This window comes from Capra hircus, chromosome 22, assembly GCF_001704415.2.
Source record: "Capra hircus breed San Clemente chromosome 22, ASM170441v1, whole genome shotgun sequence".
Lineage (NCBI taxonomy): Eukaryota > Metazoa > Chordata > Mammalia > Artiodactyla > Bovidae > Capra > Capra hircus.
In genome coordinates this window covers 16,453,337-16,477,716 of record NC_030829.1, presented here as the reverse complement: position 1 = coordinate 16,477,716, position 24,380 = coordinate 16,453,337, and the positions used below count along the sequence as shown (strand labels likewise).

The following is a 24,380-nucleotide window of genomic DNA, read 5'->3' as shown; positions in this document are numbered from 1 at the left end:
ATACTGAGATTGTCTTCATTCTTCCTGCAACCAAACCTTTCAAACAGGTTACATCAGTATAAGGTCAGTTGGTGATGTATGGGAGTACATTTCTGCACATCCTCAACTACAGAAAATATCATCATGCTTTTTGATCACTGCTAACCTAATGGGTGAAAACATAATTTTATTTGTACTCTTTAATGATTGAAAACGGAGCCATTTTTTCATATGGCAACATGAAATTTAATCAATTTTGTGATTTGTTACGGTCATCAGTTCCTTTGCCCACTTAATTATCTTATTGCGAAAGTTTTTACATAGTAAGGCCATGAGCCCCTTGCTATGTGTTGCAAACATCTTTCCAAGTTTGTACCTTGTTTTTTAACTTTGATGTTTGTTTGCCAGAGGATAGTTTACATTTTTGTGTAGGCTTTTGTCCCCCCACCCACCCCCCACCCCGTGGTTTCTAATTCCAAATCCGTCAGTTTCTGGGTTTGTCACTGGGTCTCTGAACCACAGTTTCCTGCTCTGTAAATGGAGTGATGACGCGAGTGTGGGTTTGATCTGAATCTGAAGGCGTCCTGCTAAAGGGGACAGCGCTGAGCAGTAGGGAACAGCCCCAGAGTACGGATCACTCGGTGCTCCCTTCCCCTACTATCCGCAGGCCTGAGGAACTGCTACCCCGCCTCTGCTTCGAGCTCTAAGAGCTAACGTGTGTGGCTCCGCCCGTCTACCTTCCGACCAATGGACGAGATTCGTAAGGCGAAGGGTTCCGCCTCCAGACTTACTGACCAACAGAGGAGCTCCGTCTTGCTCGGAGCTCCGCCCCTTGTTGATCTGAGCAATGGGCGCCCTCTCTTCAGCGCAGGACCCGCCCTCGCCGCACGCCGGGCTGCGGGCCGCACAACTCGTTCCGGTAGGCGGGTCCAGCAGAGGCTGCTGTGGTCCCAGCTCCGGCGGAGGCAAGCGGGCGGCCAAGGCAGGGCGTCAGGGCGGTGCAGGTTGCGGAGCCGACGTCCGGGCCTCGAGAGCAGGGACAAGCGGGGCAGACCCGGGGATAGTCTGAGCAGGCGGACCCAGGCGCCGCCGGCTGAGCGGCGGCTCGCCCCCTTCCGGCCCAGGGCTGGTCGGCTGGGCCTCGGGGGCAGGGCGGGCTGCGTGCCGGTCTGGCCCTGCTCTGCGGCCCGCGCTCGGTGTTCTGGGCCTCCCGGCCGCGGGCCCGCCCAGGGGCTGCAGGACTGGCTTCCAAGTGTGGACCTAACAGCGCCCTGTAGCCGTTTGAAGCGCTGACATCTGCGAAGGGCTTTGTATTGCAAACTCGATCCGAGCGCGTCGTAGTTCCGGAAGCGCTTTGACATCCCCGAAGTAGCGCTGTGCAAACTGAAGCTATTGGTAATCGCGGAAGCACGTTGTGGGCTCGGAAACCTAATCGAAGGAAACCTTTAGTAAATCCTGGGACCTTCTGGACTTCTCCGAAGCGCTTTGCTATCGCCGACACACGAAGCGCGTTAGCGTCTCTGAAACCTTGAGAACTGTGATGGGCAGTGGAAAAGGGGAAAGGTCAGTGAAGTCATCCCCTGGCTGTGACCTAGTGGCCTGCCCTCCCGCAGGGGTTCCTGGGAAGGCGGGAGGCTGAGGAAGGGGCAGCCAGCTGGGGTGGTGGTGGACTCCCGGCCGCCTGTTTACCTTGCAGGTGCCCATGGCGTCGGAGCGGCGCAAGGTCAAGTACCACTGGAGCAGCACTTCGGATCGGAGTTCCCGCAAGCGCAGCTGCCTCCGGGAGCCCAGTGATGTGGCCCCCTCCAGCCGCCCAGCTCACAGCTCTGTGTCGCGTTCAGGAGGGGCCAGCAGCCCCAAGCGCCTGAAAGCCCAGGAGGACGATGTGTCCTGGGGCTCATCCCGCCACAAAAGTTCCACCTCTTCCTCGCATTCCCGCCGCAGAAGTTCCACCTCCTCCTCCTCCTCCCATTCCTCTGGCCCAGGTGCGGGTGGGGCCGCCTGCAAACGAGGCCTGATTCCGAGCTCACAGGGGTTCCTTTCGTCAGAGGGATCCCCTCTGCGCTCTGTCAGACCTTCTCTGGAAGAAATGGCTTCTCTCGAGGAGGAAGCCTGCAGCCTTAAGGTAAGTGGCCCCAACGCCTTGGAAACGGCGAAGCCCTTTCCACTTGGATTGAGATGTTGGCGGTGGAGTTTTGGTGAAAGGACGCTAAGAAAAAGATGTCTGTTAAGATCTCTGGGGTCTTCCCAGGGGACTAAGCACAAACTGGATAGACGCCAGGGGATGACCTGAAGTTCCGTTGAGAGGTAGTTTGCAAACTTGCCAGCACTTTGAAACTACTTAAAAATTCTTGAGGTTCTGCACGAGTGTGGGCACAGCTTCCTGGTATTGAAGTATTTCTCAGGTGCTTGTAACTGGCCATCAGTCATGGTGGAGATTCGCTGTGCCAGGTGGCTGGCGTGCCCCAGAGACATAGGTGTATGTAATTTAGTTGTTAATTTACTGAGTTGTGCCATATACCTCGAGGCACAGAACCAAGAAAAAGGATTTGGTTTTTGGTGTGGCTTTTCACCAAGGTTATGTTTTCCAGCACACTGGGCTTTTGCATGGTGGGGCAGGGTTATTTTAGAGGTTCAGCATTTAGTTCCCCAGTGGGAACACACAGGAGGGTTTCATAATGTTGGGGAGCAGACTGAGGAGTGCTTCACGGAGGAGGTGCGTTTCACCCACTTACTTAACTTTTTTTTTTTAAAAGGATTAATGACATTTTCTCAGCACCTGCACTGTGTGTGTGAGAGAGAAAGTTGAACATGAATTTGTAAATGTTCCGTCTCTTCCAGTCGGGTTAGAGGGAGGAGACGAGTCCTAGTTTTTGTTGCCGGCTACTGTGTGAGCATCAGCCACCTCTTTAATTAGTTTTTGAGCAAATATTTATCGAGGTCCTAGCTTGTGCCAGGCAGTGTTTCTAGTTGCTTGGGATTTGCTTTCTAGGTTTTGGAGGTATGGGCCTTTAGAGGTGGGGTGTTCTGTACGTGGAGGAGCAAAGACAGGCAAAGTCTTACTTGGGTAAGATGGGCTGCCCCTAAATAAAGTTATCATTAAAAAACCCAGAACCAGCCAGAAAGAAAACAGTTTGTCTAAAGCCTTTGCTGAGTGGTTTCTGATGTGGAGCTGAGAAGTGAGGCTGTATTTAGCTCTGTGTCCTTGCTGGCAGGTTGTTATCCTTAGGAGAAGTGTTCACGTGTTTTCTATGTGGCCCTCACGGTCAGAACCCTTGTATGGGCACACTGATTTTTCTTTTTTTAATTTAATGGTGAGTTGAAAGTCTTTGTCTTTGACATAAGTGTAGGTAATGTGAAGTATATGTAATATGACGCGTGTAAATGAGGTAAATATGAGGCTAGTTTGATCTTGTCATTTATCCTTGATGCAGTTTCAGTGGTTTGGGGTACAAGGTAAAGCGATCAGTTGATTAAATTGAATCTCAATAACCAGATCGTGAGGCGAGGAAGAATCTAGCCTAGTCTTTCAAGGGTGCTGCGTGCTGGGCTTGGGTTCTCTTGGGCCGGAACTGGAGCGTTGAGGGTGTGGCCCCTGATGGGGGGTGGTCTCATCTCATGGCACACAGGCCTCTCCTCCAGGCCTCAAGGGCCTGCTTTACTGCAGTCACTCTCATGGCTACCCTTGGAGAGACGAGCAGTCTGGTCCTGTCTCAGAAGTCTTGGGGTTCTTCCCTTGGCTTGCTGTCAGTCATAAGCACTTGGGTGAGGATTGTGTGTCAAGCACTCTGTTGGATGGTGGCCCCACGAGCCTTCACAGGAGCATGGTGTCTGAAGGGAGGCCTGAAGAAGTCACGAGACTGCCTCAGGATATGGTTTGATGGAATGGAGGCTGAGGAGCTAGGTAGGGGGCAGCTTGCAGTGGGGTGTTACAAGCCAAGGGAATTTGGATTTATTCTAAGCCATTAGGGAGCTCTGTATGCAGGGAAGGCAGATTTGCGCTTTTGGAAGATCATTCATGTCAGTACACTCTGCGACTTGATAGAATTAATCCCGACTATCTTTCTCTAGCACTGCTAAGCACTCTCCCTAGAGAGGGTTTGTTAGTTTGAAAACAGGGTACAGTACTTTACTCATTTAGATGATTTGAAAATGCCTCTTTGACCGTCCCCTCTCTCTGCCCCTCTTCCCCGCTTTTTCTGCAGTCATTTGCAGCCTTGTTTGTCTAACAAGTCAAAGCCCTGTCCCCACTCACCTGCCTTCTCCCCACCCCCCCACCTGCCCTCTGCATGTGCTCTGCGGACTTGGAGAGATACACACTTGGCTGTGTGTGTCCCCCTCAGCAGAGAGGTCTGTGTGCCAGGTCATGGAGTATTCCGAGGGGAAGATGTTTATCTTGGTCCATTCTGGCTGCTGTAACAGAATGCCACAGACTGAGCAGCTTACAAACCACACAAATCTCTCGTAATTCTAGAGACCGGAAGTCTGAGATCAGGGTGCCAGCTTGGTGAGGACCCTCTTCTGGGTCACAGACTTCTTTTTATGTCCTCACATGACAGACAAGAAAGCTGTCTTGGGGCCCCTTCACTAGGGTACTAATCCTGTCAATAAGAAGTAGTCACTTTCGTGACCTAATCACTTCCCAAAGAACACACAGAATAACACCACCATGGGATCAGATTTCAACATTTGAATTTTGTGGGGAGCACATTTAGACCATAGCTAGACTGGCACTTTGGAATCATTAGCGATTCCTGCTGGCCAGCATCTCCTTGTTGTGCCTTGTTACCTCCAGGATAATTGTTGGCAAGGTTTTCTCAGATTTTTTTTTTTTTTAATTGCTTTTTGGTCTGTGCTGGGTCTTTGTTGTGGCAGATGGGCCCCATGGCGCGTGGGATCTTAGTTCCAGGACCAGGAATCTAAGCCATGTCCCCTGCATTGGCAGGCGGATTCTTAACCACTGGACCCCCAGGGAAGACCCTCAGATTCTAACGGTAGTTGATGATTTTCGTTTACTTTATAGAGAAGGTTAAATGTCTCTGTTGTGAGCACCTTCACCTACCTTATATTTAGCCTTTAGTATGACATATCTAAATTTTTTTAATTTATTTTTTTTAATTGAAGGATAATTGCTTTACAGACTTTTGTTGTTTTCTGTCAAATATCCACATGAATCAGCCATAGGTATACATAGGTCCCCTCCCTCTTGAGCCTCCCTTCCATCTCCCTCTCAGTCCCACTCCTCTAGGTTGATACAGAGCCCGTTTGAGTTCCCTGAGTCACACAGCAAATTCCCACTAGCTGTCTGTTTTACACACGATAGTGTAAGTCTTCACGTTACTCTCTCCTCTCTCCGTACATCTCACCCTCTGGCTGCCCTCCTCCCCCGCCCCGCCTTGTATCCATAATTCTGTTCTCTCTGTCTGTTTCTCCATTGCTGCTCTGTGGATAAATTTATTGGTACCGTCTTTCTAGATTCATTATATATGATACATATACATTAGTATATGATGGTTATCTTTCTCTTTCTGGCTTACTTCACTCTGTATAATAGGTTCTAGGTTCATCCACCTCATTAGGACTGACTCAGATGCATTCCTTTTTATGGGTGAGTCATATTCCATGGTATGTATGTACCACAGCTTCTTTATCCATTCATCTGTTGATGGACATCCAGGTTGCTTCCATATTCTCGCTATTGTAAATAGTGTTGCAGTGAACAATGGGATACATGTGTCTTTTTAAATTTTGGTTGCTTAGGAGTGAGTTTGCTGGGTCATATGGTGGTTTTATTCCTAGTTTTTAAAGGAATCTCCATACCTCTTCCATAGTGGCTGTATCAGTTTACATTCCCACCAACAGTGCAAGAGCGCTCCCTTGTCTCCACACCCTCTCCAGCATTTATTTGTAGACTTTTTGTGATGGCCATTCTGACTGGAATGAGGTGATATCTCATTGTAGTTTTGGTTTGCATTTCTCTAATAATGAGAGATGGTGAGCATCTTTTCATGTGTTTGTTAGCCATGTGTATGTCTTTGGAGAAATGTCAGTTTAGGTCTTCTTCCCACTTTTTGATTGGGTTGTTTGTATTTCTGGTATTGAGTTGTGTGAGCTGCTTGTATATTTTGGAAATTAATCCTTTGTCAGTTGTTTCATTTGCTATTATTTTCTCCCATTCTGAGGGTTGTTTTTTCACCTTGTTTATAGTTTCCTTGCTATGCAAAAACTTTTTAAGTTTAATTAGGTTCCACTTGTTTTTGTTTTTATTTCCATTACTCTAGGGGGTGGGTCGTAGAGGATCTTGCTTTGATTTACATCATCATTTGATTTATGTTCTGCCTATGTTTTCCTCTAAGTTTCCTTATAGTTTCTGGTCTTACATTTATGTCTTTAATCCATTTGGAGTTTATCTTTGTGTATGGTGTTAGGAGGAGAAGGCAATGGCACCCCACTCCAGTACTCTTGCCTGGAAAATCCCATAGATGGAGGAGCCTGGTGGGCTGCAGTCCATGGGGTCGCTAAGAGTCGGACATGACTGAGTGAATTCACTTTCACTTTTCACTTTCATGCATTGGAGAAGGAAATGGCAACCCACTCCAGTGTTCTTGCCTGGAGAATCCCAGGGACAGGGGAGCCTGGTGGGCTGCTGCCTATGGGGTCGCACAGAGTCGGACACGACTGAAGCGACTTAGCAGCAGCATGGTGTTAGGAAGTGTTCTAATTTCATTCTTTTACATGTAGCTGTCCAGTTTTCCCAGCACCACTTATTGAAGAGGCTGTCTTTGCCCCACGGAGTATTCTTGCCTCCTTTGTCAAAAATAAGTTACCCATAGGTGCATGGGTTTATTTCTGGGCTTTCTATCTTCCCCTTTGGTCTATATTTCTGCTTTTGTGCCAGTACCACATTCTCTTGATGACTGTAGCTTTGTAGTATAATCTGAAGTCAGGAAGGTTGATTCCTCCAGCTCCATTCTTCTTTCTCAAGACTGCTTTGGCAATTTGGTGTCTTGTGTATTTCCATATGAATTGTGAAGTTTTTTGTTCAAGTTCTTCAAAAAATACCATTGGTAGTTTGACAAGGATCGCATTAAATCTGTAGCTTGCATTTGGTAGTATAGTCATTTTTCACAATATTGTTTCTTCCAACCTGGGAACATGAAATCTCTCTCCATCTGTTGATGACATGTCCAAATTTTTAATTCAGTTTGGGGAAGGAAGAGTGGAAGGAAAAGTTTGAACTTTATGATGTGCTGGAGAAGGAGGTTTAGTAGGTAAGTCAGGTCCGACTCATTGTAACCCCATGGACTGTGGCCCACCAGGTTCCTCTGTCCATGGGATTTCCCAGGCAAGAATACTGGAGTGGGTTGCCATTTCCTTTTCCAGAGAATCTTTCTGACCCAGGGATTGAACCCGTGTCTCTTAACATCTCCTGCACTGACAGGTGGGTTCTTTACCACTAACATCACCTGGGAAGCTAAAGCTTGTCAAATACGAATCTCAATATTTGACCTCTCTTCAGTTCAGTTCAGTCGCTCAGTCATGTCTGACTCATTGCGACCCCATGGACTGCAGCATGCCAGGCTTCCCTGTCCATCACCAACTCCGGGAGCCTACTCAAACTCATGTCCATTGAGTTGGTGATGCCATCCAACCGTCTCATCCTCTGTCATCCCCTTCTCCTCCTGCCTTCAATCTTTCCCAGCATCAGAGTCCTTTCCAATGAGTCACTTCACATCAGGTGCATTCACATAATTCTCAGTCTTGTGAGGTGGGTAGTGTTATTTGTTTTATTATTTTTATGAGAAGTAAAGCCATAGTTACGCTAAACCCTTAAGATCTTAAGCTTGTTTGTTTTTAATTGAAGTATAGTTGATGGAAGTGTTATCTTTATGTCTTCCTTAACAAATGCTTAGATACCAGTGAACAAATGTTTGAGCACATGCTATGTATGTAGACCCTGGGACACTGAGACTCAGAAAGGTCAAGTGACTGGACCAAGGCCACACAGCTTGTACAGGTCAGAGCATAATCCCAGGTCATTCTGACTTCACAGGCAGTGTTCTTGGGGCTGCTGCCCTCCTTTGAGCACCTGCTCATCCTGGCCCAGCATTAGGTGGGAGGAGCAGGGAGATGAAGAGGGCAGCGTCCTTCCTTGGAGGGGCCCTTTAGAGGGTCACGCAGCCCAGACCCGAGAAAGCACTGCGCATCTTGGCTCTCGAGTGGTGAGACTTTCACGGGGGATCCTGTCTTCTGCTTCACTCAGTGGATGTCCAGTGCTTGGGTGAGGCCGTGCTGGGGCTGGTGGTGCACAGAATGAGACAGTTCATCACAGTACGAGGTGTGGAGTGTGGTAACAGGGATATTTGGAGTATGAGGGGTCAGAGGAGTGAGTGACTAAGCATCGGGGAAGTCCTCACAGAAGAGGTGTCATTTGAGTTCTCTTGACGGACAAGTACATTTCAGGAAACAAGAACAGTGTGTGTCCAAAAAGGATTAGGAAATGCTGTTCTGATGCTTAGGGCACTGCTTATTCCAGGGCCCTCCTTTCCCCCTTCTCCAGTGCTTCCCTCATTCTCAGGAAACCTGGGTGAGTGGAGAAAGGCAGGAGATGATGCTGGAAGGAAGGCTGGGGGCCAACTGGGGAGGAGAGCTTCTGGGGTCACACTCAGGAGTCAGGCAGACACAGAGCCCTTGAAGCATGTTAAGCGGCGGTGTCACGTTGCCAGATGGTAGAACTCTTTGTGGCAGCTGTAGACAAACAGTGGGCGGAGGCATCCTCTGTGGTACCCATCTCTGCCCATCCTTCATGACTGCTGCTTGGAGATATCCCCTTTCATCTCTGTTAGCTCGCTCTTCTAGTCCAGTTTCTACCGAAACTGTTCACAGTGGCTGCGTGTGCTGAGGGCTGGCATGACGTCTCCACTAATGTCTCATTTGCTAAGTGCTTTGTATATGAAATCACCTTTCATAATTTCTAATTTTTTTCCTCCAGGTTGATTCCAAAGATAGCCCTCATAGCTCCGTGGATTCTGAATTGGCAGCGGAAGTGGAGGGTCAAAATGGTACAATGGAGGAACCACACAAGGTCCAGAAAAGGCAGAGGGATAGAATTCGAGACCAGGGCTCCGCCATGATCTACCTAAAGGCCATCCAGGGCATCCTGGGAAAGTCGATGCCAAAGAGGAAGGGAGAGGCGGCCCCACAGGCAAAACCCCACATCGCAGAGCGCCCCCGCCGCGGAGAGGGACCAGCCGGGAGTGGCAGCGTGGCTGCTCCTCAGAAAGAGAGAGAGTCCACCCCAGAGGTCAGAGCGGAGGAGGAGGATGCTGTGCTGGAGAAGAGCAGCTTCTGTGACAGGAGGGTGGTGATAGACCCTCAGGAGAGACCCAGCGAGGAGCCCCTGCGTGGCCGAAGGGTGCTCACCGAAGAGTGCTCTCCACCCCTGGAGTTTCTGGATGACTCAGACTCACATTTGAATGGCCAGAAGGTGAGTCAAGCTCAGGTCCAGCGTGGAGTTGTGAGTTTTGTTAAATGTCCTGGTCTTTTTAGTTTGATCATAAAGTATTACTCATTCAGTACAGTCCTTGACTTACCCAGGGCTTCAGGAAACAAACTGATAGTTCTCTTGTATCATGCCTTTCAGACTTATTAAGAAACCTCAATTCAGTGCTAGCTTTGTTTTCGGATTTATATGTTAAGATACAGATTTTCCTGTGTAACAAAGGCCAAAATAACATTGACTTAAGCGGTTTGCCTTGTAGAGGATGGGTCCACGGTGTGGGGGACCCGGTGCCTCCTGCTTGACTCTCTGCTGCTGCTCGGCGGTTTCCATCTTGTGGTTTGGGTGGCTGTGACCAGGCTCCGCACATTACTTTGACATTCCAGCCCGGAGGAAGGGGAGAAGAGCAAAGGACATTCCCTCCCTTTTAAGAGTTTGGCTCAGAAGTAGTCCCCATTGTATCTGCTCATATCTGTTGAGAAGAATCTGGCCAACACTTGCAAGAGAGTCTGGAAAAGTCCAGACTGACTTCCATCTGGGAAACACTACATTCAGATAAACTTCTGTTGCTCCAGAGGAAGCAGAGGGTGACACTGAATAGCATTGAAGGGAAACTAGCAGTTTTTAACATTGCTTCTGATTCGGAGGGAAAAACAGTCCCCTGTGGTACCCATCTCTGCCCATGCTTCGTGACTGCTGCTCGGAGGTAGCCCCTTTCATCTCTCTTCTAGTCTGTGTTTCTAAGTAATTTCACACTGTTTATTTTTAAAAAAATTGAGACATCTGTGGACTTTCTACACAGGAGACGAGAATTTAGTTCTCTACACTTCGACGGGACCCACACGTGTAAATGTATCCTCTCTGCCTTCCTGTAGCTCCCTGGTTCATAATACAATTTTTAGTCAAATCTATTTACAATTATCATGCCCGTATTCATAGCTGACTGACAGTATACTCTGATTATATTTCCGATCTTATAAAAGTTTGTCTACCTTGAAGTTCATCTTTGTTTCTTTCCTGTAGTTTTCTGTTCTTATGACTGTTTCATCTCCAAACTGCTAGTACTGTTGCAGGGAGGGGTGCCCCTTCCAGGGCCTGAAACTGGGCTCTTGTCTAACCCTCGGAAATGAATTGTCCGAGGAGACACATGTGCTGATAAAGCAAGAGATTTTATTGGGAAAGGGCACCTGGGTGGAGAGCAGTAGGGTTAAGGAACCCAGGAGAACTGCTCTGCCATGTGGCCTGCAGTCTCGGGTTTTATGGTGATGGGATTAGTTTCTGGGTTGTCCTTAGCCAGTCATTCTGACTCAGAGTCCTTCCTGGTGGTGCACACCTTGTTCAGCCAAGATGGGTGCCAGAGAGGAGGATTCTGGGAGGTGGTTGGATCTGTGGTGTCTCCTTTTGACCTTTCCTGAACTCTTCCGGTTGATGGTGGCTTATTAGTTCCGTGTTCCTTACCAGGACCTCCTGTCGTGAAGCAACTCATGCAAATGGTTACTATGGTGCCTGGCCAGGGTGGGCGGTTTCAGTCAGTGTGCTTCCCCTAACAGTACCATAAAATTCTTCTCAATATTGTCAAAATAAGTAGTCTGCTCCCCACCTTTTTTTTTTTTTTTGAGGGTATATTCCTTTTGATTCCTTACAATTCCTTTTTCCCTTGGTCTCCTTTCATCTCTGCTTTCTTTATGCGTCATTAAGGAGAGTGCATCTGATGATAACACAGGCTTTTAACATTTTTGGCATACTTAAATTATAAAACACTGGCTCAGTTTTTTTACTTGTCCTTTTTTAGACATCCTGTTTGATTTTGAGGTTATAATACCTTCTCTTGTTTCTCTGACAATATGAATTAAAAGTTTGATTTGAAGTTTTCTTTCTGCACTACTTTTTCAGTTTTCTTCTGTTTTGTTGTTTTTTCCCCTAAATATTTTGGTGTCATCTTTTGTGGTAGGCTTTTCCTCAGATGTTTTGGGTATCTGTTCATGTTTTAACGATGAAGCCAGTTGGAAGTCTTGGTGCCTGGGTGGGCTTATCAACTGCTGCCTTTAGCATCAGGTGATCACCTGTAGTTTCATCCTCAGAGGCTGCTGGGGGGTGAGGGGTGGGGCCCTGGGACAAATCCTCCAGGGCTCTGCTCAGGAGCACATGTCCAGCTGCTAGTGTTATAGGAGTCAGGTTAAGGGAGGTGCCTGGGTTCATCAGTGTCTAACATGTGATGACCCTCAGCTATGTGTCTGTTGTCCCTGATTCTTCCATAGGCTCCTTGGCTTAACTTTTCCAAGCACGAATCTTATCTTTTGCTGGGCGGGGAAGGGGCAGACCCATCTGTACAAGATGGGAGCAAGGATCTGGGGCTCTAACTTCACAGATCCTCTTACTTTCATCTCCAGCCTCGCCTTCATTTTGAGAGCTCTGATACCTCCAATTCCTGGGTCTTCTGGGGGCCTGTAGTATGATTCAGCATGTTTCGGGGTTTTTCTCACTGCCGGCCTAGGTTTTGGCCATCTGTGATCTGCTTATCCAGTGACTGTTCCTTTATGTGCTTTCTAGTATCTGATTATTTTTTTAGTTTGCTTTGCTCTTTTTTTCTGTATGCTTTCTCTTCATGGGTTTATGCTTTTTCACGTCCATTTCCTATAACTTTAATAAGAGTTTTTTGGCAGGAAGGACAAAACCCACATGTGCTGTATTTAATTGGAAACCCCAAGAGCAGTAGGTTTTGTAAACTACTTTTCCCGCCAACCCAGTGTATAATGCCTGTGTTTCCTGTCTAATGTAGATCATTGTTTCGCTGCCTGGAGTTCCCTGGTAGGGATGAACTTTCCAAACTTTCATCCTGAAACTCCTGTTTGTCAGACTGGACACTTAGATTGCCTGTTGAGTATATATCTGGGTAGGTTAGCAGGTGAGTGTTGAGATCAGACATTTTGAGTTCATATCCTGGCTCTGCCGGTGTACTGCAGTCTTGAGAAAGTCACTTAACCTCTTTGAGCCCCAGTTTCTTCCTCTATATAAAAAGGCATGATTCTTTAAATGTTATCACAGACTAATACGGGGATCAGCAGACTCTGTCTATGAAGGACCAGATAGTAAATATTTTAGGTTTTTTGAGCTCTTAAGGCCTCCATTGCAACTATTCAACTCTTCTGTAATAGCGTGAAAACAGCGATAGACAATATTTAAGTGAATGAGCCTGGCTATATTCCAATAAAACTTTACTTAAACCAACAGGCAGTGCATTGGATTTGGCTTGTGGGTTGAAGTTTGCTGAATGCTAAATTAATACATGAAAATACTTTGCTCAGTGCCTCGTGTATAGTAGACTCTCAATAAATGCAGCTTTAAATTTCACCATATGCACTGAACCTTAGGCAGTCTTGAGTAGAGGTAATTGTCGATTTTCCCAAAAAGGAATCCAAAACCTTTTCCTGGCCAACTTGACTATATATAAAGTCTTTCAAGGGCTTAGATGATGTCATCAAAGTCTGTTTATCATATGTATTTCTAGGTACATGTGCATTTTTTGAAGTCATTTTTTCCCCCACTTGGCCATTTCCCATCCCCTCATATTTGATTAGTTTTATTGAACCTTTTCACAGGTTTCTCTGACATGGTCTTTGTTGTCACTGGAGTTACTTTTTGAGTCATGTAATGTGATTTCCTGAACTTCCCTGATGAGAAGAATGAGAATCTGACTCAAGAGGTCTGAGATGGAACTGCAGAATTAGTTGTTTTTTTTTTAACCAGTACCCTCAGACGATCGTTTGTGAAGCAGCCAGAGTACATCTCTACCCTTCCATCTGAGTTGGAATTTTAATTGCTATTATTTCCATTTAAAGTTTTTATTTATGAGATATTCAAAATATTTATGAAAATTACCCGACTACCCATTACTCATCATCAGTAAGTGTTAACTCACTGCCAGTCTTGTCTTGTTTGAGCTCTGTATCCCTTTTCTCTCCACAACTTATTTGGAAGAAAACTGCACCTACCATATCATTTCACCCATAAATATTTTAGTGTTTCTCTCTCAAATTAGGGTCTTTAGGGAAAAAACAAGCATACCTACAGTTCTAATCTCTCCCTCTGCCCTCTCCCTCCGGTCCTTAATAGGGTCAACTATCCAGTCAGTCTGGAGAAGGGAATGGCAGCCCACTCCATTATTCTTGCCTGGAGAATCCCATGGACACAGGAGCCTGGTGGGCTACAGTCCATGGGCTCGCAGAGTCTCAGACACGACTGAGCACACATATCCAGTCAGTGATTAAATTTCCCTATTTCATGATTGCTTCAGGCAGGATGTAAGAATCATATGTGTCATTTTCTAAAGTGGTAAATCTCTTAGTCTCTGTAGATTCCTCCTCCCCTTTCCCATTCCATGTTATTTGTTGTTACATATATTAAACAAAAAAAAGACATCATTTGACTTGTAGAGTTTCCTGTAGCTGAGATCCCATTGATACGATGTAGCACTTTTTGGTCTGTCTTATTCTGTCTCTGGAAATTCTGCCCCACATTGCAAATTGCTGTTCCTTTTGCATGCCCTTTGCGAATCCCTTTGCATTTGTTCAGCCTTGGGAGGTAAAATTTTGGGCATCCTACAGTGTAACCATGTCTAATTATTCTTTCAGTTAGTATTTTAGGAAATATATTTCCACTGTTTAAAAAATGTATTTAGTGAAAAGGAGCTTTCCAACTGGCCCTGTGTTGCCCTATTCCTCCTCCTACATATTTTATTTAATTTTCCACTATAATTTTATGCTTAACCACTTACCTTATTGCTGTTTAAAAAGTTATCTTTATAAAAAACTAAAAACTGTCTTTAAAACCTTTGTTTAAAATGATGTCTAGCAGAGAATTGTGAGGTCATACCCCCAGGAACAGTTATTAATCTGTTACCTTTTTTTGCTTCCCATCTCCCCTCTTTAAAAAAAAAAAAAATGAGTTTAGGGAACCTCTTTAAATTCTCAAGTTAGCTTGACTGAGTTTTGTTTAGGGTCATATATCTTCTTCAAATAAAAGAGTATATCTTGTACTACAAGAGACTTTGTGAGCACTTGAATATGAAATGAACCCTCAGAGAAGGGAAGTATTTTGAGGAGAAACCCTTACCTTCCATTTGGACATTTTTTATAATTTTAATCAGATTAACTTTTGTTGTTGGGGAAAAGGAAATAGTGAAATATATTTTGAAGAGCTAGATTGCAAAGATGTTAACTATCTGTTAGTGTATGTCAGAGGTATTTTTTTGACATGCTCACATGTGAACGTGTCCAGCAGCTGGTGCTTGGCACCTACCTGTGACCTCTCTAGCATGTGGCTGTGGGTGCTCAGAAGTCATATGGTAGTCTGCCTCCCCCAGAGGAGCAAGACTGGTTTGACCTAGTCCTGGAAGCTGCAGTCCCTTCTGGCTCTATCATTTACCATACAAGTTGGCCCAGGTTCAAGGGGAGGGGTCACAGACCCCACCTTTCAGTGGAGAGTAACGTCAAAGAATTTGCAGACACCCTCAAACGACTCCAACTGCATGGTGGTATATTTCGAATGTGCAACAGACGTGTTAGTGATGAGATGCTGGGCGGTGCTTTTCTCTAAAAACCGCACCCCCGGATACCCTGTATGTCCTAGAGAGCAGTTCTTTTCCAAGAGGGGTTCTTCGGAAAGGGAACGCAGGCACAGCCTCCCTTCCAGGGAGGGCACATGACACCATGATCCCAAGCTTATTCCGTGGTAACCTGGCTCACCTTCTGCGAAGTAATCAGGAAGCCAGATGACAAAGTGCGCTAAGCAGTCAATGCCGTGCCGTCACCGAGGCCAGAGAGTGGCCAGGGCCTCTTGTTTGGCAGGTGGCCGAGCACGGGAGGCTGTCCTCACACAGGACAAAGGCAAACCTCTGTCTCTTCTCTTCTCCGCAGCCTAAGGACCGGGAGGTGGTGATGGAGCGCGCCTCTTCAGGAAGTGACTGGTCCGACGTGGACGAGATTTCCACGGCCAGGTTCTCTCAGGAGGAACCCGTCCCCCTGAAACCCTCCGCAGTTCCGGAGGCTTCTGCCTTCCCCACGGACTATGTCATGTATCCAGCTCACCTGTACAGCAGTCCCTGGTGTGACTACGCCAGCTACTGGACCAGTGGTCCCAAGACCCCCGGGTACCCGTCCGTGGGCAGTGGCGGCAGCAACACGACGCAGGCGGGCAGGAGCGGCCGGGGCTCTTCCCCCGCCTCGACGGTGAGCCCCCCGCTCACCTCCCGGGAGCCTGAGGCTGCCAAGGAAGGCAGATCCCGGAAGTCTCGTTCATCTCGTTTCTCCAGAAGCTCGGAAGGACACGCGAAGGAGAAAAGAACATTCCATGAGGATGTGCTGCCCCGGCCGGGTGAAGAACCTGCATCTAGCTCCCTGCCCAGGAGCCGTCGGGAGCCCAGGCTTGAGGGTTTCATCGACACCCACTGTCACTTGGACATGCTCTATTCCAAGCTGTCATTCAAAGGGACCTTCACCAAGTTCAGGAAGATTTACAGTAGCTCCTTCCCTAAGGAGTTTCAGGGCTGCATCTCCGACTTCTGTGATCCTCGCACCCTGACGGATGGCCTCTGGGAGGACCTGTTGCAGGAGGATCTGGTGTGGGGTGCCTTTGGCTGTCACCCGCATTTTGCACGTTACTACAGTGAGAGTCAAGAAAGAAATCTTCTGCAAGCCTTGAGGCACCCCAAGGCCGTGGCATTTGGGGAGATGGGCTTGGATTACTCTCACAAGTGCACCACGCCTATCCCAGAGCAGCACAAGGTAACATCGTCCTTCATTTGCTCACAGTGTTCCTCTCTTACTGGTTACATAAGGGTTTCTCCACTTTGGGACCTAAAGAATTCAGAATCTCTAAAAACGTGATTGTTCTTATCCAGACCCCCTCTCCCCAACCCCAGATGTCATTGGCCAAATGCTTCGCAAGCTGTTTCTTTCCTTTCAGTTGATTTATGAAAGAAGAGGAGGGTAGGGGCTGAATGACCTTTACAGCGAATGATACAAATGTCAAAGCTTCCATTCCTTCTTGGGAAGCAACACATTTTGTTTGTTTCATTAAACAATGTTTTTCTTCTGATTTTAAAGTTAGTGTGCCGGTTGCAGAATATTTTGCAAAACACACAAATGAGCAAAGATGATCATTTCCCAGTCCAGGAGAGAGCGACCATGACTTCCCCCTTGCAGTAGCTTCATCTCCTCTTGTTCTTTTTCTGCTGGCTCCTGGGGATGACACATGCTCCATTGCAGCTGCTGATCCTGTCCCCTAACAATTCTTTCTTCTTAATAGTTTTTAAAATTCAGATGTGTTTTGGAATTCATATTTTTGTTGTCACTATCCCTTGGAGAGTTGCAAGGGATAGTTGATGGCATGTCTTATGAGCACCTTTCAAAGAATCAAGGAAATGACTGCTGTATGTATATGCCTTTTAAAAAAGAATTTAAAGTAAAGTTTAGAGAAAGTAGTAGTTTGAATGTTTTTTCCACCGTGAAAATGTTCCTGCTTCATTAAATATTCTTTGAAAAATAGGCTTTTTTAACAGCCATGTAATGATCCACCCCAAGTCTATAATAGTTTGATTATGCAAATAGTAGCTTTTTAGAAGCAAAAATTAAGTGTTGAAATTAGAATCTCTTGCAGCCTTCTGCCTCTGGAGGAGTTCAAGGAGGGCATATATATTAAAGAGGGCTCCAGTGGGCTGCCGGTACTGGGATTAGCTCATTAAAGTCCTTGAAAGCATTCTGTGTTGCTTGTTTCCTGGCTCAGTTTCCTTTAGTTGAAAACACAGGTTAAACCTGAATTATGTCAGAATTGGTACTGGCTCACTGCCACTGTCTTGAGACAAGGTAGTACGAGTGTTGGACTTGAAAATGTCATTCTCAAGTGAATCACCTGACTCAAAAGCATCTTCTAATTTGATGTTAAAAATTCAAACATGAATTATATTCCATGATTGAAAAAAACTGCTCATGGAAATATTAAGAGCATTGTGTTTTTCAAATGTAATGTATCTGTAGGTATTCACCTAGCAGATCTGATTTTGGTTAAGAAAGCAAGTAGCAGGAAACAGCTTTAGTATTTATTCTTTCCACAAGTAGTTGAGCACCTCTGAGAGTCAGGCATCATGCAGATATATCCATGGCAACTTTTCATGTAGGAAAAGGTGTGCAGGGTGATGGATTCCCTCGTGGGAGTGGGAGTAGGGGCAGGGCCAGTGAAGGAGAGGACACTTATCTTGGAGTGGTGCTCGTGAGCCCTGTCCCGCCCCTGGAGCCCCAAATAAGCATTGCCTAGTGGACGGAGGAGCCTGGTAGGCTACAGTCCATGGGGTTGCTAGAGTCAGACACGACTGAGTGACTTCACTTTCACTTTTCACTTTCATGCATTGGAGAAGGAAATGGCAACCCACTCCAGTGTTCTTGTCTGGAGAAGCCCAGGGACAGAGGAGCCTGGTGGGCTTCTGTCTATGGGGTCGCACAGAGTCGGACACGACTGACGCGACTTAGCAGCAGCAGCAGCAGTGGTTGCTCCATGCAGAGCCTGGGTTCCGGTTTGAATCGGGGTGCTCCAGCTAATCAACTGCAAGTTATCTGACCTCATTCAGAGCCTCCGTTTCTTTACATGATGGGCTGAGCACCCTATCTTAGGGTGTTTTTGAGGATTACAGGTTATAACACACCTAAATAATAATACTACCTAGTAAGCAGTCAGTAAATGTTAGCTATTATTATGCATTATAGAGCTTAAAAACAAAGAATGGGAGATGGTGGGGGTTGCCCACTGGACTGGCTCCTCTGGAGCTAACAGACATCCAGAATGGCCCTCACCCACAGGTTTTGTCGCTACCTTCTCCCAGGTGTTTGAGAGGCAGCTACAGCTGGCCGTGTCTCTAAGGAAGCCCTTGGTAATCCACTGCCGAGAAGCTGATGAAGATCTGCTAAAAATCATGAAAAAACTTGTGCCTCCAGACTACAAGATTCACAGGTGAGAGCCTAGAACTTCAGCGGGAAAATGAAGTGAACATGTCCCTCTGTCTGGGATGTTACTGGGAAAAACAAACGCAGTGAGAAGAGCGTTGATAATGTTAGTTTTCATAGAATCTTTTCAAAAGATTAACTATCATTTTGACCCAAATGAAATTTCTGATACTTGACCACTTTTTACGTAAAAAATGACAGCTTCATGTGGTTTGAGCTAATACCCTGAATCACTGTGACCGCCATCCCGTGAAGCAGGTTGTGACAGAGGCTCAGTTCTCAGAAATGAGAGCTGTTGATCTGGGGGAGCTGCTGTGGGTCCAGTGCCAGCACACAGCATTCCAGGGCACCGGAAAAGACATTTTCTCTCCTGCTTGCGGTTTGAAACCCCATCCCTCCCCACCCCTCCCCACCCTACCTTAAAGCCCAGGAGGTATCTTCTCTAAATGGTATCTAGGGGTTCTTTAGTTGGGTAAACTCAACCAGCCTCCTGCCGTGTGCCCGTTCTGGGCATGGGCTTGGCTTGAGGGGGCCCTGGAGGAGCTGTGAGAGACAATCCGCTGGTGACTGCCTAGTGGGTGTGGGGCTGAGCTGGGCACAGGGAGCCAGAGCACGGGCCCTTAGCTGCCTCTGGCTGCAAGGGGGCCAGAAGGTGATGCCCAGCTGGCTCTTTCAAGATGGGTGAGATGGGTTAACTGAAGAAACAGTCTAGATCCCAAGCCCGGTTCTGACAGGTGACTGAAGAGGGTGGGGCTGTCAGGCCTCTAGACCACTGCTTTCTAGGCACCCAGGCCAAGAGTGACGCCTCTGAGTGGAGCGGTCGCCCGAGATGAGACGAGGCAGTCACTCGGCCCTTTTGGGCTGATGTATACGGTACTAAGAACATGGACAGGTGTCAGGTTAAGAGAAGAAAAGTTCACCTGTAGGCCCCTTCCGGTTTATTCGATTACATGGACGTAATTTCTGCCCACAGTCATCGTGATCCAGAGGGGCTGCATTTGTCAGTTCTACTTCTGTGTCAACTGTGAGTCCTTCCCTCGAATGCAGTCTTTGCATCTTTGAGAATTTGTCCACCAGAATTAACTCAGAAGAGGTGCAGTGTCTAGAGGGAGTTGGGGCTTTGGCAGAGTGGGTGATGAGAGAATCCTGAAGTGGGATTCTCCTCCTCGCAGGCACTGCTTCACTGGCAGCTACCCGGTCATCGAGCCCCTGCTGGAGCACTTTCCCAACATGTCCGTGGGCTTCACAGCCGTCTTGACCTACTCCTCCGCCTGGGAGGCCCGGGAAGCTCTGAAACAGATCCCGCTGGAGAGGATCATCGTAGAGACGGATGCTCCCTATTTCCTGCCTCGACAGGTAGGGCTGTCTTCAAGCTACGTTGAGGTGCTGAGGAGAGAGGGTGGGAGGCGGGCGGTCGCCCATGCAAAGCTGGCAGGACCAGAGCGCCCAGTACCTTTCCAGGTCCCGCCCTTGGCTGTGTAGATGTCTCCTCTCTGTTGCTTTGCAGAACCAAAGTCTAGGGGGCTGAGAAGCTGAAGGGTAACCACTCTCTTCCAGGCAGTGCAAAGCTCTACCCTGTAGAGGGTTGTCCAAGGAAGCGTGGGACCCTGCTCACCCAGAGCCCCCATGACTGGGACTCTCCCTGCACCTGCAGGTAAAGGGGTCTCTACACAGCTCCAAAGAGGCCCTGCTCGGGAAGGGCCGGGGAGGGACACGTGCCTGCTGGCTGTGCACAGAAAGCACAGCGATGTCCTGAATGCTTGGTGTCTTCCAGGTTCCCAAGAGCCTTTGCCAGTACGCCCACCCGGGCCTGGCCTTGCACACGGTTCGAGAGATCGCCAGGGTCAAAGACCTGCCGCTCGCCAGCACCCTGGCCACCCTGCGTGAGAACACCCGCCGCCTCTACAGTCTTTAAGCAGGGAGAGTGCCACCAGGAGTCTCCTAGGAAAGGTGGGGAAAATCATACTACATGTGTAGTTTTGCAAAACCAAGACAAAAAATGACTTGGTCTCTATAAATGTGGAGCAGGTAAACATGGGGTAAGCAATGAGCCTGGTCTGTCTTGAGTGAACTTGAGTTTGTGTGCTAACTCAGTTGTATCCGACTCTTTTGCAAGTCCATTGATTGGAGCCCTCCAGGTTCCTCTGTCCATGGGATTCTCCAGGCAAGAAGACTAGAGTGGGTTGCCTTCTCCAGGGGATCGTCCCAACCCATGGATCGAACCTGCATCTCCTGGGTTGGCAGGCAGATTCTTTACTGCTAAGCCACCAGGGACGCCCCTGAAGTTGAGTTTAACCTTCATTCTTTTCTCTTTCCCACACCCTGCAGGATGACCAGCGGCCTGACAGGAGAAAGGCCGCGTGAGCTCTGCCTGTGGGTCCCCGCTCGAGGATGTTGGAGAGCCGGCTGGGACAGAGGAAACCCGGACGGGGTGTTTCCTGAGACCTCTGCGGAGGCCTCTGCTTCAGGCTGGGGAGGGTGGGGTGGGGTGCGGTGGGTGGGCGAGGGGCTTGGGCTGGCCTCCCGGCCAGGTGCTCCAGGGCGACCCGGGCAGAAGAGGGAGAGGGTGTGAGCACACAGCGAACTCACCCACCCCGAGCCTGTCTCTGCCGCTTAGGCGCAAGCAGTCTGTGTGTGAAGTCGCACTGCTCGTTTAGTGCGTGAGCCAGTGGTGTGGTTCCTGGTTCTCCACTCTAAACATAACTCCCGAGTGGGAAATCTCTGGGGGACGCTGGCCGGAGACCTGTCTCGGAGGCTGATGCTTCTGTGGCCGGAGAAGGAGCCCCTCGCTCCCCTGGATAACTCTTCGGTCTGGGCCGCACTGTCGCCAGTGTCAGTTCCGTGTCAGCACTGGCTGAAGGACTCAGCTGCGGTCTCAGTGGTTCCCCTGCTATTGACAGAGAGGGCCGAGGGGCGTCCATTGTCCAGGGCAAGTCCTGGCTGAGGGAAACCTGGATCGATTGGGGGACCTGAGGAGGAAGCCTATTTGAGGACAAGGACCCTAGGGAAGGTGTTCTTCCCCCTTACTGAGGCCCCCAGGTCTGAAGCTCAGTTGTGTTGAACTAACCAAGGGTCCAGTCTGCTGCAGAAACTGTCTGCTAGCCTGCCCTCAGGGCTCTCAGCCCCACTGGCCTCCACTTTGCCCCCTTCTCCTGCAGCGTTGGACCAAAAATATTCCTTCTGTACCATCTCTCGTAACTGCCCCTTGTGTGCCCCACCCAGGTCGAGAAGTAAACCAGTTTAATTCTCCAAAGCTCTGCTGGCGCCGCCCAGCCCTGTCCATTGCCTATGCAGAACAAGAGGCCTGGTGTCCATGAATCTCCCATTTCCCGTCCTGGGGCTCTCCCTCACCTTGGCCTCCACTGTGTTCTTTCTCCATGGTGGAAGTCAGAGCCCCTCCTCGGACTCTGAGCAGCCAGGCCATCTCAAATTCTGAGCTTTGCTCTGCACCCTGCTGGTGCCTTGTGAAGGTATGTTCCATACAGACCCTGGAAGGTTATGACAGTCAAAGGTTAAGAGTGAGGACGCCCTGCACTTGGTACAAAAGGATCATTAATTCCAGCTTCCTCAGTGAGACAGGCCGCCCTGGGTCCTTTGTCTGTTTCTTGGAGACCAGTAGCCGAAGCCGTCACTTGTGCTGGATCCCTCTAGGTGTTTGTGGAAGGTACTTTGGAACCTCATGAGCTGCAAGGAAAAGGACTTGGGGTTTCGTGTGTGGTATTTCCTCCTTGCCCGGGTACCTAAGTTGCTGGCCTGGGAAGTGGGCCTTGATTCACTGTCGACCTTCCATGGATCAGCTGTGCATCATCTGTGTCTCAGATCTGGGGAGTCCAGAGCCTTGTTCTTCTGCTTGGAAGATTTGGAGGACTGAGTGTTTCAGAGTGCTTCATTGTTCCCCAAATGAACTGCCGCTTAGCCGTCTCCTCCATGACAAGGCCTGGAAATCACGACACCAACGAGGGAAACCAGCCGGGCCCGGGTGCAGTGATGAAGAGTGACAACTCAGTGGATGTCTCAGAGCCATCGCAGATCCCCTGCCAAGGTGAAGCAGCAGGTGCTATCTACTTTTATCTCCAGGATCAAGGATTTTCATTTCTGTTACACAGTGAAATGCGACCTGTGGCAGGCGGGATGGGGGTGAGGGGGGGTGAAAGCCAGTTGGCACTGTGTTTCATTTACAGTTTTTGGGTGGCCAACTGGATTGTTTCTGCTGTGTTGCTGGCATGCCTCTGTATCTCTGCCCCCTCATCCCCTTTGGCCATCTCTTTCTAAAAATAAAGTGATGGATCTTCAGCCAGCTCCCATGGTCTCTACGTGTGTATTTCTCAGAGTGTTAGCAGTGGTTTGGTTGTTTCCTACCTTTGTACCCTAAGGATCCGGAGGTGTGGAGACCTCGAATTACGTCTGTGCTTCAGCAGAATTCAGCTGGAAGTAAGCAGCTTGGGTAACTTCTCCAGATCTCTGCTGCCTCTGAGCATTTAGTCTCATTTTACTGCCCAGGAACACCCAGGTACACTTCTGCTTCTTAGCCTTGAAAAATAGACACGTTCTTTGTTCCTGATCAATGAAACAGGAGGGGAAAAAATGGAATGAAGAAGGGTGTTGTTGATGACTCCGTTGAACTGTGGGCTCTGGACTGTGAACTCTGGTGCCTCTGGGCAAACTCTGCATGCAGTGAAACAGAACTTCCTCCTGTCTTGTGGCTCTGTTCCAAGAACACTTGATGAATTTGGAATCTGTTGATGGCCTCATCTGGGACGCACAGTCATTGGTTTGTGTATTTCCAGCACATTCCTCACTCTGAACTCCATCCCAGCTGAGCGCATGGCAGCTGTGTCTGCCTGACACAGAGATAGTCTCTGTGTGGCTGGAAATCTGCTCTTGGCCTTCCTGGTGTTTTACATCTTTCTCTGTGTATTAAGCTTGGGACCAATAGTAATCATTTACTGCGAGCACTTTCATTTTTATGTCACTCATTTCTGTAAAATCCAGGCAAATGTCCACTGTATGGTGCTTGAACAAAGTGCCCAGAACGGCAGCAGAACTGTTGGTCAGTGGCCAGGCAGCCCTCTTGCTTGCTGTAAATGCTCATTTGTTAACAGTGTTTGGAAGTGAATTCAGACTAAAGTGCGGTTGCTAAGCATGGGTCTCTACTCCTCTGTGTACACTGTCCTAAGGGAATTCCTTACACCCCTGTAAGTGTGTAAGAAGTTAAATACACGTGCTATCATTCTAATGTACTGGGCATATTATTTATAAAAACAATTTTTTCATAAGGACATTTTTTTTGTTGTTTTTATTTTTCCTGTGTAAATACCTTGCTCAGCCCAGGGCGTAAATATACCTGCTTCAGAGAGCCGGAAGTTAGTGATGCTGGGAAGTGACGTGGGCAGGAGAAGGTCTGAGAAGGCTGATGTGGGACCAGGTTTGAAATGCTGCATTTTCTCAAGTATGTCCCCTGTGTTCCCTGCGATCAGTTTTTATTTCTTCCAGTTGTCAATTTGAAATTGTCCTTGGCCTACTCCAAGTTGATCCTATGTCTTATGAACGAAAATGAAAAATGGAAACGAGGCTCCCTTAGGTAGCAGGGCAAGAGGGTGAGATGGGTTGAGAACAGCAGAACATGGGGCAGCCTAGGCCCAAGGCCACAGCTCTGGGTAAGTCAGAAACCTGTTTGCTACCTGACCTCAGGAAGTCACCTAATTCCTCTGAACTTCAGTCTTCTTCCTCTTAAGTGGGTTTGTTGTGGAAATTAACTGAAATTACATTAAATTCATGTGAGACGTGTTGAGAACAGTGCCTAGTGCACAGCAGGAATGCAGCAAAAGGTGGCTCTGAGGATAATTGAGTGCCTACTGTGTGCAGATATCCTCCAGGGAGATACTCTGTTCAGCCTTACATGGGAGGAG

General features: G+C 48.0%; 1 protein-coding gene across 2 annotated transcripts; it reads left to right on the top strand.

Annotated features, from left to right (window-relative positions):
• On the top strand, positions 912-23,750 carry TATDN2 (TatD DNase domain containing 2). Of its 2 annotated transcripts, none has more exons than XR_001917019.1 (8): positions 912-1,542; positions 1,676-2,104; positions 8,972-9,466; positions 15,394-16,260; positions 18,351-18,478; positions 19,644-19,827; positions 20,029-20,125; positions 20,246-20,359. XR_001917019.1 is itself a non-coding variant. In XM_018038323.1 (8 exons), exons 2-7 carry the CDS (start codon positions 1,682-1,684, stop codon positions 20,384-20,386), a joined length of 2,238 nt encoding a protein of 745 aa, XP_017893812.1. In that variant the 5' UTR covers positions 913-1,542; positions 1,676-1,681; the 3' UTR covers positions 20,387-20,421; positions 20,800-23,750. The 2 variants fall into 2 exon arrangements, 1 of the variants encoding a protein (XP_017893812.1); XM_018038323.1 differs by lacking the exon at positions 20,029-20,125 and adding an exon at positions 20,800-23,750 and having other exon boundaries at positions 913-1,542; positions 20,246-20,421.